At 47.2% G+C, this 16,623-nt stretch overlaps 1 protein-coding gene across 1 annotated transcript; it reads right to left on the minus strand.

The window, feature by feature from the left end:
• Nucleotides 1-1,312: 1,312 nt before the first annotated feature.
• Nucleotides 1,313-15,855, minus strand: LOC129327245 (zinc finger protein 420-like). Its single transcript, XM_054975730.1, has 3 exons — nucleotides 15,776-15,855; nucleotides 13,117-13,246; nucleotides 1,313-4,557 (listed from the first exon to the last, which is right to left on the minus strand). Exons 2-3 carry the CDS (start codon nucleotides 13,235-13,237, stop codon nucleotides 2,387-2,389), a joined length of 2,292 nt encoding a protein of 763 aa, XP_054831705.1. The 5' UTR covers nucleotides 13,238-13,246; nucleotides 15,776-15,855; the 3' UTR covers nucleotides 1,313-2,386.
• Nucleotides 15,856-16,623: the final 768 nt, after the last annotated feature.

Here is a 16,623-nt window from a genome sequence, read left to right on the forward strand (position 1 = left end):
ATTTTACTTTGGTATGTGCTACTGTAGGCAAACATTTATGAGCCGGAGGCCCTTCAGAATCCCTTACGACATTGCCCTGTGCTGGAAGTGGGGGACGAGGTTAAAATGTATTCATGGACATGCTTTGTGTCATATCTCTGAGGTACGGCACATATTTTCAAAGCGCGAAGTTCCTGGTTCAGTCCCTGGCACCTCCAATTCAAGAGATCTCAGGGATAAATGGACCTTCCCAGAGAGCCGCTGCCTGGATGAAACTTGGCTCTATTCAGAAAAAAATAGATTGGAGTAAGTAGAAGGAAGTTGCCTATTTTTGTGTTCTACAGGCACCGTTTTAGCCTTCATAATCCATACAAGAAATTCTGAAGTTTAAGAAGACCACAGAAATCTAGCAGTCCATAGAAGGAACCACAAGCAACACACGGTCCAGCTACAGACCTGGGAATCTACCTTCCAATCCTTCTCCTTCAGCAGAGAACATGACAAGCAGCTCTTCACCTTCCTCCATCCAGGATATGAGGTCAGGTTTGGCAATCAGAGGTCCTTAAATCAGGATAATAGCCCCATAAGTTTGCTATTGTTCTTTGCGCACATAAATAGAACAAATCTGTTAATGAGAAAAATACTAAAGTTTTAATATGGCCAGTCTTTGCTCAATTTATTCCCAGACAAGCACAAATACCTGACTGTCTGATTCAGAACCGGCCATCTGGCAACCCTCGTGTGAAAACTTTGTATGCTGAAGGAGAGAGAATGAGGCTCCTTCAGTCAAGCTGCAGCTGAAACAATATATTTTCAGATTGCAAGAGAGATCTTTTTATTCTTTGCTTGTGACAAGTTGCTTTGGGAATTGAAGTTTGGAACATACAACAACATGAAGGAATTGAATTGTTTCAAGCGCTGAAGATGGGAAAGAATCAACCCAGAGTGGGGGTTTTCAGATTAGAACATACTAAGGGGACTGTATAAGGCAGAGGGTTTTTAAACTGGGCATAGTGCTGGGAGAATGAACTTCTCTCCCTTTCCTAAAATACAAGTAATTGGGATTGCTTTCTCTCAGTTTAACTTCTTTATGGGGATGTTGTGAGAGTAATTCTCATGTTACATACATGACGTTACACATTACTTGACTGCATGTGTTCTGGTCCTCATTTTCACTTGTAAAGTGAATGCCTGTTGTTTTTCTGATGAAGAGGCATATGCCTGTGTGGCAGAATTAGGTATCTTCTGGGCCAGATGGAGCAACAGTGAACTGGGGAGAGACTGTATTCCCAGCTTTCCTACCCACCCCTCAGAAATCACACCAATCTGTTCAGACAGTTCAACATCAGTCCTTTATTTGCGTAACACCACACAAGGTTTACAAGTGGTTAGCATCGGTGTTCCTGCAATGTAACCTAAGAAACAATATACTCAATGATAATTATATTCTATAACTATATATATTCTAGTGAACTGTGTATGAATTTAATATAGTTTGATAGCAGGTTATGTAACAACTCAGATGTCCCTTTTATCTTTTGACAACTGATTGGAAGCAGTGGACAGTGGTAGATAAAATGATCCTTTATGTGCTAGAACTGCCTAATAAAAAACTGCTCACTTAACATCTTCTCAGATTTATGAAGCTTATCTTGGACCTGCAATGTAGCACTACTCTTAGCTTTGCAGAAAGTCACATGATTGAAAAGCTGAAGAATCAGCTAAATCCAAGACCAATCATATTTTGATGTTGTCACATATGAAAGATCTGAGATTTCTTAGTAGATAGCCATAATATTCTAGCTACTGGAAAATTTCAGTATTCATCATTTTGGAAGAGGAAATATGAACCATTAATCAATCATACTACCTTGGCAAATGATCCATTAAAATGAGGAGCTTTAAGAGAGAAGAGAGAGCCAGTTTGGTGTAGTGGTTAAGAGCATGGGACTCTAACCTGGAGAACTGGGTTTGATTCCCCACCCTTCCACTTGAAGCCAGCTGAGAGACCTTGGTTCAGTCACAGCTTCTAGGATCCCTCTCAGCCCCATCTACCTCACAGGGTGTTTCTTCTTGTGGGATAATAGTAACATACTTCATAAACCATTCTGAGTGGGTGATAAGTCTTCCTAAAGGGCGGTATATAAATCAAACATTATTATAATTATTATTATATTATAAAAATATGCATGTTTTTCCTTGCTGGGGATAGTCTATGTTTGTTTGATGTTAATAGAAAGGATGGAGATGGAGAATAAGGAGGGAATTAGGCAGACATATGATCTTCATCAAGGTAAGCTACCATAAAACACTTCACAGAACAAAGGCAGCAAAGTAAAAAGATAGGATGGTTATTCCCCAGCGTGCATATTGCGTTGTAAGGTACGGCTGCTACTCTTCCCATGTTCTACGTATTAATATGGGTTCTCCGTGTGTGAACTTTTTCATGTCTAGTTAGGTGGTTAGTCTGAGTGAAACTCTTCCCACACTCCAAACATTTATATGGCTTCTCCCCTGTGTGAATTCTGTGATGCTTAGTGAGGTCACCACTATGAAAGAAGCTCTTCCCGCATTGCAAACATTTATATGGCTTCTCCTGTGTATGAATCTTGTGATGGCTAGTGAGATCACCACTACATGAGAAGCTCTTCCCACATTCCAAGCATTTATATGGATTCTCTCCATTGTGAATCTTTTGATGGTTAGTTAAGACACCATTCCGAGAGAAGCTCTTTCCACACTCCAGGCATTTATATGGCTTCTCCCCTGTGTGAACTTTTTGATGGCTAGTTAGGACATCATTCCGAGAGAAGCTTTTTCCACATTCCAAGCAATTATATGGCTTCTCCCCTGTGTGAATCCTATGATGCTTAGTGAGGGCACTGCTATGCAAGAAGCTCTTTCCACACTCCAAGCATTTATATGGCTTCTCCCCTATGTGAATCTTTTGATGGCTAGTGAGGTCATATTTCCGAGAGAAGCTCCTCCCACACTCCAAGCATTTATACGGCTTCTCCCCCGTGTGTACTTTTTGATGACTAGTTAGGAGTCTATTCAGAGAGAAGCTCTTTCCACACTCTAAACATTTATATGGCTTCTCCCCTGTGTGAATCCTGTGGTGGTTAGTGAGTTCACCACTCTGTGAGAAGCTCTTGCCACACTCCAAACATTTATATGGCTTCTCCCCTGTGTGAACCTTTTGATGGATAGTTAGGTGGTCACTCCGAGAAAAGCCCTTCCCACACTCCAAGCATTTATATGGCTTCTCCCCAGTGTGAACCCTTTGATGTCTAGTTAGGTCAGTATTCAGAGAAAAGCTCTTCCCACACTGCTGGCATTTATATGGGTTCGCACCTGTGTGAAACTTTTGATGGATATTTAGGGTACCTTTCTGAGAGAAGCTCTTCCCACACTCCAAACATTTATATGGCTTCTCCTCCATATGAATGTTTTGATTGCTAGTTAGGTGGCCATTCCAAGAGAAGCTCTTCTCTTGCTCCAAACATTTATATGGCTGCTTCCCAGTGTGAACCTTTTGATGTTTAGTTAGGTAGCTATTCAGAGAGAAGCTCTTCCCACACTCCAAGCATTTATATGGCTTCTCCACCGTGTGAACCTTTTGATGGCATGTGAGGTTGTCATTCCGAGAGAACCTTTTCCCACATTCAAAGCATTTATATGGCTTCTCCCCTGTGTGAATCTTTTGATGGTTAGTTAGGGCATAATTCTGTGAGAAGCCCTTCCCACACTCCAAGCATTTATATGGCTTCTCTCCTGTGTGAACTTTTTGATGGCTAGTTAGGTGGTCTTTCCGAGAAAAGCTCTTCCCACACTCCAAGCATTTATATGGCTTCTCCCCTGTGTGAACTTTTTGATGGCTAGTTAAGGCGAAATTCCAAGAGAAACCCTTCCCACATTCCAAACATTTATATGGCTTCTCCCCCGTGTGAACCATTTGATGTCTAGTTAGGGTGTCATTCTGAGAGAAGCTCTTCCCACACTCTAAGCATTTATGTGGTTTCTCCAGCATGTGAACCTTTTGATGTCTAGTTAGGTAGCTATTCCAAGAGAAACCCTTCCCACACTCCAAGCATTTATATGGCTTCTCTCCTATATGAACTTTCTGATGTCTAGTTAGGTGGCTATTCAGAGAGAAGCTCTTCCCACACTCTAAGCATTTATAAAGCTTCTCTGTGTGCATACTCTGTTTTTTAGCAAGCTTGCAATTCTGAAAAAAGGTATTTCCACTTTCTGTGACTTTATATCTTTTAAAGCACGTAGAAATGTTCTGATATATTTTAACTCTGAGTTTGCGTCTCATGGCTTTGTCGTTCATGGAACCCTTATGCCTTCTCTTTCTCTTCTGCATTTCACCCTGGGCTTGGTCCTCGGGTATCTTCCTGCTCTGATGGGCAAGCAATTTTTTCCTCTGCTTCTGTTTTGCTTCACTTTTGCTTCTCTGCTGCTTCTTTGGTACCACCTGGCCCTCTGGTTTTCCTTCTTCCTCCAGATCTTCATTCTTCCCCATAATTGCCCTTCCTTGTTCTTTTGTGCTTGCCATCTCCCGCACATCTGCAGCTGTAAAAGAGACAGAGAATTCAAATAAGAAAAAGGAAGAAATAAAAAAGGTAAAAATATCGTTAGCAAGTAAAATGAGTGTCATGATATTCCCTGGGTCCCTCCTCTTGTAGCACATGGCACATTGGCCACACCTGAGTGTGGGTGCTCATTTCATGACTGAGGATGCCTCCTTGGCTCGTCCCCCTGTGTGCTCAGAGGCACCCTGAGGGCTACTGTCCTGAAGACCTTAGATCAGAGTGCGTGGCAGCACAAGACCCCCAGGACAAAATATAATACCCAATCAATTGTATACAAACACTCTCCAAAGTGATATAATTTCAAAATACACTCATAAAAGATGAATTCCCATTCATGACATACATTAACTCTCAATGTCACCAATCACCTGTGTATTCAATAATTAGTAGACCATATTCATATATCTATAGTCCATATATACAGATAGAGTCCAGCCATGTACACCAATAAAGTCTTGTGAAATCAATTTGTCGGATGTCTTTCTTCAAGAGTCATTTCCCAATGCGCAAATCATTCAAAGGGAGCCTCAACAGTAACAAGGTAAGCAATCTTACTCCCTCGTTTGCAGTTTATGTCCCAATTGCCTTTAATTGGAGAAGAAAACACGTAGGAGTGGGACCCACAAGGGTCTTCTTCCTCACCGCCCTACAAGCGGCCGGCAGAAAATGCTCAGCTTGTTTCAGTTTTTCCATTTCTTCAGGGGCATACATGTCATTCTCCATAGCACAAACCTGATCCCTTCTGTCAAGGTTGCAGACTTTGCACAAGAAAGCAGATGCTCTGTCACTACTCCCTCAAAGTGTTTCTTTTGTTAGCACCTTTACAGTAAGACTGCCAGCAGATCTGAAAAGATTATTTGGCCTGCTTCTGTACCTTAGCACAGCTAGTTTGGTCTGCAAGTGAATGGTTTTCAGGCTCCACCCCATCTCCCAACCACTCATTCCCAGAGAAAGCCCCAACACCTGGGCCAGTGGTGGCCACATCCTCCTCCCCCACTCAGCCCCTTGCCTAGCCTGGGGCGTACACCCTCCTTTCCTCAGGTGTGGCTTGTCGACCCTACTGCCCAGCCCAGCCCCTAGGTCAGCCCTCCCATTGTTTTAGTGGGCCTGGCCCACCCCTGTGCCCTCCAGAGACACTGTTCTGGGGTAGCAGCTGCTTGACTGCTGTGGCTTGCCATCCGCCCCAGGACATGCACCGTCCATGCCCATAGCGGCCTTCTGGGTGGAGCACAACCTCTTGGCTGCAGCCCTGGTGTGGTGGCGGCCCCCCGAGTTCATCGTGGCTCCTTCCTTTTCCACCTGATGCTGCTGCCCGCACTACCAGCCGCTGCCGTTTTTCCGGAGGTCTTATCAGCAGCAGCTGGCTTCTTGGTCTCTGGAGAGGGAACGAGTCCCTGCCAGTGCCATCATTCTGCCTGCGGCTGCCTGGGCTGGCCCAGTCTTCAGGTGGGTGCCAGCATGCTCTGGGGAGGGTCTGGCCAAGTCCGTGTTGAGCTAGGAGGTTGACTCAGGACACACACACCCCTTGGCACTGCATTGTTTGGGCTGTCCTCTTTGAATAACCATGACATAAAATCCGCGTTGGTGTGGTGTCCTGGCCGGTGGCGTGTTGAAAAACTGAAAGGCAGAAGGGAAACGTACCAACATAAAATACGTGCATTATGGTCATTCATGGGGACATCTAGAGGAGGGGAAGGCGTGATCAGTGACCAGCATGTAAGTTTTTTTTGTGAGTTAGTGTTGCAAAACACTGATTTCCCACTTCATCACCAAGGCCGCCTTCTCCGTGGTGGTGTATTTTTGTTCAGCGAATTGTTGTCAGATATGTATGCTAACATATCTGCCATGAATGTATTCTGTGTTTTGTACTGACCTTCTGAGGATATGTGTATAGCTTAGCTTACCTTGCAGGTGTTTACTTTAGCTTTTACAGCTGACTGGAGTATGTGTGTGTCCTTGAGTACTGGCTGCAGATGGCTCAAGATGTATCATCCTTGGGAACTAAGATGATTTCATACTTTTCTCTATCTAGCTAACCCCACCTTCCCCACCCGGCTTCTTCACACCAGAACTCTAACGGCCCCTGTCCTGAGGGCGGGAATCTTTCCTATAACTAACCCTACCATCCCCATTTATGTCACTTCTGCCAATACTGCTGTCTGAGCACCTTGATTCTGATGGATCTCTAATAAAGTTACTTTAACTCATATACCTGAGTGTTAGCAGTGGATAACTTGGGGATCTAACTGCCAAGGACTGACAGTTGCAATTTCTGGCTGAGGAAGAAGATGGGCTGCTCAAAGTCTTGCAGCAGCACAGCCCCTAGGCCACTGTTAGACGCATTTGTCTGTACTAGGAACGGCTTGGTGAAATTCAGATTGCGCAAGACTGAGGATTGGGAGAGGGCGGTGTGCAGACTGTGAAAAACCTAGTGGTGGACCAAGGTCCATTTGATGTGGTTGGTCCTTGTGCAAGCTGTGCATCAGGGTACTGGTGCAGCTTGCAAAGCGTTCAATAAACTTTCTGTAATAACCGATCAGAACCAGGAATCACCAGAGCTGCTGCGTGGCTGCTGCATGGTTGTGCAGAGACGGCAAGTTTCCAGAGTGGCTATCTTTTCCGGCAGTGGGTGGAGTATGCCATGTCTGACCAGAAAGCCCAGATATTTAAGCTCCTGGAATCATACGTGGCTTCTGCATGGGTTGGCCCTCAGTCCATTTGCTCATAGAGGCTGCAAAACTTTTCTGAGATGGTTGAGATGTGATTCTCAGACAGCACTATAGATGAGGATGTCATCGATATAGGCTGTGGCAAAGCCCTGGCACTGCGCCAGGGTCTGGTCAACCAAATGCTGGAAAGTGGCAGCATTTAGGCCGAATGGCATGACTTGAAACTGAAACAGCCCCCAAGGGGGGGGGTGGCGGCAAAAGCAGGTTTTTCTTTGTCTTCGGGAGCCATTGGTACCTGCCAGTACCCCTTTGTGAGGTCTAACGCAGAGAGATAACAGGTGACTCCCAGTTGGTCTATGAAGACCTCTGCTCGGGGCATGGTGGGGCAGTTTACTGATCCCCCGGTAGTCTGTGCAGAATCAGGGGCTGGCAGCCCTGGGGGCATGGGGGTGGTGGTGGTCCCACTAGCCTTCAACGATGTCCAGTATGGCTCTAGGTCTCCAGCCGTAGATGAACTCAAACGGCACAAATCTGATGGAGGCCTGAGGCGTTTCACATATGGTGAATAGCAAGGGGTCTATGTACAGATCCCACTGCACCAGCTTGTTGTGTGCCAACTCCCTCAGTATCATCTTAAGGGTTTGATTAAATTGCTCAATAAGACCATCCATTTGGAGGTGGTATGGTGCAGTGCAGACCTGGCAGATGCCCAAGGTGTGGCAGAGCTGGCAGGTGACACTGGTGGTGAAGGACATGCCACAATCTATTAAGATCTCCTTGGGTAGCTCCTCTTGTGCAAAAAAGCGGATGAGTTACCCCTGATTCTTGTGCAAAAAGCCCTGGTTACCCCTGAGGCCTGCATACTGCAGAGGGAGAAGGCTTCAGAATAGTAGGAGGCTTAGTCCATTGGTACAAGCAGATAGCAGCAGCCCTGTGCCATCCTTGGGAGTGGCCCAATGATGTCCATTGCCACCTGCTCAAAGGGTGTATGGATGACTATTAGTGGGGCAAGGGGTGTCCAGGGTGTTGGATGGCCAGTAGCGTTTTGGCACGTGGGGCAGGCTCAGCAGATCTCTAACATCTCGATCAACCAAAGGCCAAAAAAAAATCAGGACAACACCCAGCCATGGTGCCCTTGGCGCCTTGATGTGCCAGGGATGGGACTTTCTCCCTAAACTCCCAAGGCATTAGAAGCTAGTGTGTTTTGACCCCCAGTGTTTCAGTGACCTGATACCACATATGCCCCCTCCTGTAAAACCCTGGGGTACCAGCTGGCCCTCTGCCAATCCTGGACATCCCTCAAGGATTCCATCTGTCCATCTCCTTGGCTTGGTGGAAGCCAGAATCAGCTGGCCATTCCCTCAAACTGACCAACCCTCTTGTGGTGGCTGCAACTGATGGCCGAGCTGGTTCTTCCAGGTGTTTTTTCCATTGGTAAGGCTTCCACCGGGGCAGAGGAGGATCTCAGGAACTGGACGAAGCCTGGCACGTCCCCTCCCAGTAGCACCGGGTAAGGAAGGCCTGCTATTCTGGCCAGTTTGACCTATCACCGGTGCCCTTGATAGCACATAGGGACTTGGACCACCAGGTACTCTTTGACGTGGCCGTGGAAGCAGGCCATGGTGGCCTTGCATATCACCAGGAGTCCATCGGGCAGCAGTCTGGTCCTAATCAGGGATACAGAACTGTTGCAGTCAAGGAGTGCTGATATCTGTTAACTGACCACTTCCACTATGATCAGCAAGTGGGGGCTTGGGGGCCCAGGCAGAGGAGTGAATGACTTCTTCCCATTCTGCATCACACTCCATCATCGGGCAATCTCAAATGTAACGGCCCCACTACCCGCATTTAAAGCAAGGATCCCATTCCCCTCCTTCTCACCCAGCCACTGCTGGAGCTTCCCGCAGTGTCAAGGGGAGCAGTTAGGGACCGTAGAACCCCCGTGTGGTCAACATCTGGCCCCTCGGTGCGGGGTGGTGGTTCTGAGTTAGTGAAGCCTCTGGGATTCAGGTGGGCTCGACTGCTCTTGGTTGGTTCCACTGTCACTCTACTGCCACTGCTGGACTCTCACCTTGCCACCAGTGGGTCCCTCTAGGGGTCACAGGCCTCAGCCACCATGAAATATTCCAGGAGGGTGGTTGCCTCTGGGAGGTCCACGGGCTTGCTGCAGGCTTGGGATGGGAGAATGTTTGAGAGTTTTTCCAGCACTACTTGGTCCACTATCTTCTTTTCACCAGTTGTCACTGGTCTCAGCCATTGGAAAGCCGTATCGCACAGATTGGTCATAAGGGCATGAGGTTAGTCGGTCCTCCTATACAGAACTGCCCAGAACTTCGCCCGGTAGGAGCCTGGGGTCACCTCACGGCATTCCAAAATGGCGGCTTTGAGCTACTGGTAATTGCCTCCGTCTTCCTTCAGGAGGGCCTTGAGGTCCGCCTGGGCTTCACCCATCACATAGGGCCCAAGGATGAAAACCCATTGTTTTGGGGCCCACTAAACGGCCTCTGCCATTCTTTCAAATGCCTCCAAGTAGGCGTCTAGTCTGAGGGTGTGTGTCGGATCTAAGAGCATGCACAGCCCAGGCTGGAAAACAGTCATTTTGAAGGATGGCACCTTTCCCCCATCACAATAAAGGCTATCGCCAGAGGTAAGACACATCTCAAGGGGTCCACAGCTGGTAGCTCTAATAATAATAATGATAACATTCAATTTATAAAACATCCTTCAAGACAACTTAATGCCCACACAGAGTGGTTTACAAATTGTTACTTTTATGCTCACAACAATCACCCTGTGAGGTGGGTGGGGTGAGACAGCCCTGAGAGAGCTGTGACTGACCCAAGGTTATCCAGCTGGCTTCCAAGTGGAGGACTGGGGAATCAAATCCATTCTCCAGATTAGATTTCTGCTGCTCTTAACTGCTACACCAACCAGCTAGCCTTTCCCAAGGTCCCAACAGTTCAGTACTTTTCTAACTCCGGACCGGGAGTAGGCAACCATATTCCTGGCTTGCCAGGCAGCATGCATTTATAACAAAAGGACATCGGGACCAAAGTTGGCTACTAACAGGGGGAGGTGGCAAAATCATCTTTCCAGCTCTATTTTGGCCTTTCTACCAGTGGTACATCATAACTGTGCCTGGAGGAAATAAGGAGGGAAAGTTGACCACAAGTGGGCAGATACAGGTAGCTTAGCAGGTAGGTGAGACGGAAGCAAGAAAATTTGGAAATAAAAAGGTTGCCAGAAGGGAAAGAGAAAACTGGGGTGAAGAAGGGGATATAGTGGAAAATGAGCCCCCCACCCACAGGCTACCATTGCAGGTTCAACCCTGTGCAAATGGACCCAGGCCATTAAAATTCAACCTGAGTTCTTCCAGAGAGGGTGAGAAGGTGATGGAAGCAGCAAAAACTGGAGACGAAGGTGAGGACAGATAAAAGTAGGTTCGCTGATGGGGGAGAAGGAGGAAAGTAAACAGGAAAAGGAGGAAGGGTATGGAGGCTTTCAGGGAAGGGAAAGAGGAAGTAAGAAGGGAGAACAAAATGAGATGCCCACCCAATTCCTTGTAGTTGCCCATCTGTAAACATCTATGCTAGCCATCAAAACAGGAATGCTACAAAGAAGAGCCGTCTTTGCTTGAAAAAAAATACATGATGGCATGCAAAGTATCTACGGGAAACTCAGATAAACCTTACCATCCTAACCAGAGGAGAAGACATGTTAAACTCACTATCTTACTATAAAACTGAGTAAGCGTATTCCAGACAACTCACTTCATACCCTGGTGCACCACCATAGGGCATTGTCGTGGAGGAAAGCCCGGGTAAAGCACAGTGTCCCTCCATAAAAGGTGCCTTGGTGGAAAGCCCAGGCTGGGATCAGAATGGAAGCAGGTGGCAATGCCTGCCCCCCTCCTGCACCAGCTGAGATCAGTGACAGAGGAGGAGGGAATGCCTGCCTGCCCTCCCCTTTCTAGAGCCCGTTGTATTCTTCCCCACAACAGGCTTTGTTGCTAGTCCATAATAAATATCTTCCTGGAATATATTTTACATTTTAGGTTGTAACTTGACTCCTCCGTTTATTCTCCTGCTTGTTTGGATTGAGTTTGTGGGGGCTTCTACCCCTTTTCTTCTTTGTTGGTGTGGACTGCAGTAAGCAGGTCAGATCTGGAGGAAATACATAAGTGGTTCCTCTCTATGGTGACTGAAGCGGAGCTCCGTATTCAAAGGCATTAAATTCCAAAGCCAAGAGGCACCGTCACAGGAAGGCCTTGGCCGCTGTTCCCAGGTTGTTAATCCTCCAGGCCATCTAATTGGTCACCGTGAATCACAGGATGCTGGACTAGATAGACAGCTGGATTGATCCTGCTGGGCTCCTCTTACGTTCTTAAAAAAGGAGACATTGCAGGAAGTGGGAGTCAATTTTCCAGATATTTCAACTGATTATGTGGAAGTCTCACTTTCTGATTCCAGGAGAATAAAGGTAGGAGTGTTCCTGTCAAGGGCAGGTGGGGTGGGGGAAGAAGACCAAAGGACAAATTGTTCTTTCAAACCACCTGAGAGAGATTCCCAGAACTGCAGAAGAGAGAAGGGACTCCGATTGCCCTCCCCATTCATCTTGGAATCACTAAATGACCTGAGAATACTTGACACTCCAGGAGAATGTAAATATGGGGCTGGCCCAAGGTTGGCTTGGCACCCACTGCTCTCAGCTGGACAAGGAACAGGAGAAACGTTACAAGGGGAAGCAGTTCTGCCTCAAAAATCCCCCATTCATCACTTGGATCCTTGAGCAGTGTCTCTTGCCTGGCTTCTCTTCCCTTGCACCCCACCTTCCTTGCTACAAACATTTCCCCCCATGCCACAACTTTGCCTGGAACTTTCCATCAAGCCAAGCAGATTCCACTCCAACGGGGGTGCCTGCAGAGGGCCCCAGCCAGGGGCCTTTCCCAGCCCTGCAGCCAAAGACCCTCCTCTCTAAATCCCTTTCCAACTGGCATGGGTTGAACATGGGTTTCAACAAGCCAAACAGGAGCTCTGCCACAGAGCAAGGGCCCCTCCTCTGCACTTGTCGAATCAGCAAGACCAGTTCCGTCCTCCTCCCATCAGTTTCAATCACAGGACAAGAGGACTCCTGTAGAGCCAATCCATGTCAAAATACAAAGACCAGAGAAGGAAATACGAGCTTCAGGGATTTGCTATCATGAACCTAATTCCATATCATCCATCTCTCCTGATCACAGCCCTGTTCAGCAACAGATTCCTCTATAGCCTGAATTTATTGAACGCTTTCTTTTTCAGAGAAGGTAATATCCCCACTAGCAGGAGATCCAATCTTTCCTCTGTAGCTGTAAGGATCTGCGAAGTGACGTTCCAAAAGACTCCACTGTGGTTAGTAAAGCTTTACTTGAAAAGTTGCTAGAATCATGATCTTACTGGATTCTTTGTCAGGAATGAGGTACAAGGAAGTGTCAAGATCATATATCATTCACAGGTTACCATTTCCCCCTTCCCTAGAGGCTGGATAATTCTGCTGGAAAACATTTCAGCAAGGGATGACGCACAGGATTTCAAGGTTATGTAGGCTCCTGTCTCAGAGGCTAAGAGCAAGCACAACTTAGGAGAGATAAGTTCAGGAACAAACAAATTCATATCCTGTGAGGGTGAAGAAACAGCTTAGAGCACAGCATAACTGTACAGGTGATCATAGCATCCAGGCTCAGCCCCCCAGCCCTCAGGAGTATGGCAGGTGCTGCCAGCATTTGGCAATGGCAAACGAAAGTGAGTCCTGAAATCAAAGAGGGGCAAAGCAAAGGAAGATGCAGCCCCCTCCTTTCTATTCTGTGGTTAGGATAAGAGGGAAAGGCTCCTTACCCAGAGACACCACCGTCTCATAGTTTTCCTGCATCACTTCCCAGTAGAGTTTTCTTTGCCATGGATCCAGGAGAGCCCATTCTTCCTCTGTGAAGAACACAGCTACCTCCTCAAAGGACATCTGGGAGCTCTGAAAGAGGAAAATGTTGCCCCCTTGATCATCTATTTCCATTCCTGAGCACTCAAGAAAGAAAGCAGAATCGCACCAGCCAGTCCTTTGATCAAATCAATGCCAAACATCAAACAAACATCAAACAAATGGCATTTTCCTGTACTTCAGTCTCTGACATGTATAAGATAATGAAAGTCTCCAAGAAATACAAATTCAGAATGTTGCACAGAACTGGGCTTCTGTTGGTTGAGGCCAATTAAATATTTAAAGAAGCCCTAACTGATTGTGTAGCTATCTACTGCGCTACCTTGCACATTTTGCCCCAGAAATACATGGAAACTGTATTTGCACAGAATGTTTCCACTTGAAATATTTTTGTCTGTAGAGGTTTTCTGTGTTAGTCTAAAGCTTGCATCCAGCTCTGTAAACATAAAGTGGCCTACATAAGGTCATCATGTCTTTCATTCAATGCCTCCCACAACAGCCCATGGCCTATTGACCCCAGACTCTTTAGGACTTGCCAGGTGAGAGATCCAGGGCACCATGCATAAACCTGCTGCTTTGGAGGGCTTTCCAGATACATTGTGGAACGGCTGCTGCTCCTACAGCACAGCCTTGAACAACAGGGGAGCTATTGCATCATCTGGACAGATTTTGGCTTTCAAACGAAAGAAAGGGTTAAGGGAAAAGATCAATATACTGCAAAAAAATTACTAAACTGTGGTAGGTGGGGGGTGTTCCAATCTATAACATGAAAATGAGAACTAGGCAAGTTAAAGTGGACCACCAACATCAGGATCCCTGCGGGAGCTGCACTGCCAAAACCAAAGGGAAAGGGACAATCCTAGCCCAGGTTCTCTCCAAAATGTCCCTCTGCTATTTTGCAGCAGCCCCTAAAAGCCAGGAAGGTGAATACAGGAAAAACGAGGGTGAAAAAAATTCCTTTCTTCCCAAAACAAACCTGTAGCCCCGGTGCCAATTCAGAGGTCCTCTGGGCGGTAATGCTCAGTGGAATTACAGTCGAGAGGAAGGCACAGAATGTGCTGAAAATTCTGACTGTCAAATCTAGCCAAAGGCCTATTATGGCTTAGCTTGTGCACTGTCCAGGGCCAGAGAGCCCCTTAATATTTTTCAAGCGCAGGGAGCCACAGAGGCTGGGAGAACAGACAAGGCGCCCCCTTGGATCAGACCAGCCCCCCCCCCCACAGCACTTAAGAATAAGATCCACCCAGGCCAGCAGCATGGAACACAGTCAAGGGTGCCAAAACACATCCCCTCCTCACACAGATCCCACCCAGGCCATTTTCTCTTTCACATTTTTAATTGTTGCAAAAGGTTTAGCCTTGCAGAGAGCCAAAGTGGACAGGATGCGCAGTCAAGGGGCTCCTGCATTGCCAAGAGGGAGAGCACCCCTCACTAGCTAGTTCTTGGGCTCATGATCCCCCGTTTGTTACATGGAAATCTAAACCCCTGGAGGGCTGTACTAACAGGAATGACAGGCTTGCCCATCAGAAATAAGGGGAGAGACTTGGTTGTAACGGGGGCCAAGAATGCCAATTTACTTGCATAGGCTCCTTTGAAATACATTAAAATACAAAAAAGTTGCAAAGAAAATGTGGAACGTCTTCCACAAAGGTCTCTGGATTCAGACTGTTCTGGGACTGGAATGCCAGAGTGCAATGACTGCCCCTCAGAGTAGCCGATGGGCTGAATGAAACAAAAGCCCCCTGAAATGGGGGCCTCTGCTACTCCCAGGGGCTGTCGTTCCTCTCAGGGGGCGGAAGCGCCCTGGGACTGGAATGACAGGCCCCTGAGCAAGTTCCCTAGAGATTCTCGTTCCCATTCCAGCCCCAGAGCATAGAGTTTATTGCCAGGAATCATTATCGCACCCGCCAGTCTGCCATTCCAGTACCAGAGCCCTTCTGCTACTCCCTGGGACTGTCCCTCCAGTTCCAGGAGAGTCTATCTGAGCCCAGAGACCTTTATAGAAAATCCATTTGCTTTTCAAATTTTTTTGTGCTGTAATGTATTACAACGGACTCTATGCAAATAAAATAAAAAAGAGTCCAGTAGCACCTTTAAGACTAACCAATTTTATTGTAGCATAAGCTTTCGAGAATCAAGTTCTCTTCATCAGATGCCTGATCAAAACTGGGCAGATACGAGAAACTTGATTCTCAAAAGCTTATGCTACAATAAAATTGGTTAGTCTTAAAGGTGCTACTGGACTCTTTGATTTTGCTACTACAGACTAACACGGCTAACTCCTCTGGATAAAAGGAGATGTTTACATATACTAGCAAAGGAATGTTTTGATTGCTCCCTCCCCCTTCCTCCCCCTAATTGCCTCTTCTCTCTCCTGCTCTTCTGTATTTGACCAGTCTCTGTATCATGCATCTGTACCATCCCTCTGAGGAAAAGAGATTTGGAAGAAAGACTTGCACAGTCAAGGATCCTCCCCCGCCCAGCCCCTCTTCCCCCTCCATCCCATCCACACGTGCCTTCCCTCCCCTCGCCCCAGATCCGTGCATGTCGCCCTGAGCTCACTTCCTCTGCAGACGCGCAGAAGCCGAAGTCTCCCTCCTCTCGGGGAGGCCGAGAGAGAAGCCCGCCGTCCTCGACCTCCATTCCCCCCAAAGCGCCTCCTCTGCCCCCTTCGATGCCTGGGAAAGGCGGGCGGCCTCTTTGTGCGCGCGGGGCCTTCTGGGCGTTGTAGTTCGTGCACACCTAGAGCCTAAGCGCCATGAGGAAGCCCAAGGGGGTGGGAAGGGCAGGTTTCCCGGCTCTGCTGCCCCGCTGGGTCGAAAAGCCTCCTAGGACAGCCCGCTGCAGGAGAGACCAGCAGAGGTGAGACGGCAGGCAGCAGGGAATGCGGGTTTTTCGGCCGAAAATGTATCTCCCTTGGTCCGCCCCTGGGAACTACAATTCCCAGGTGCCCTTGCAACCCACGAATTAAAGTAGCTGGGGGGGGGGGAGAAGTCAGCCACTGGAGACTCCGCCTTTGGCTGCAGGAGGGAGGGGTTGGCTTTTGTATTGCGGAGGGTCTTCTGTGCCATGATCAGAATTGGGCTTGGAAACTGATCTGAATGTCTGTCTGGAAACTGACCTAAAATAATCTTTAAACTAGCAATGTCACCTGATTGATTTGAATACTTCGGTGTTATTTGTATTAATGTATTTTTATTCCTTTTATTTTTCTCCTGATATGTAAAGGTAATCGCAGAGTCATTACTGACCCGTGGGGGATGTAGTATCATAACGTTTTCTTGGCAGACTTTTTATGATGGGGGTGGGGGGACATTGCTTTCCCCAGTCATCTACATTTTACCCCCAGGAAACTGGGTACTCATTTTCTTCATATATGTTTTGTGTTAATTTTAAAATAAAGATATATA

This window comes from Eublepharis macularius, chromosome 4, assembly GCF_028583425.1.
Source record: "Eublepharis macularius isolate TG4126 chromosome 4, MPM_Emac_v1.0, whole genome shotgun sequence".
NCBI lineage: Eukaryota > Metazoa > Chordata > Lepidosauria > Squamata > Eublepharidae > Eublepharis > Eublepharis macularius.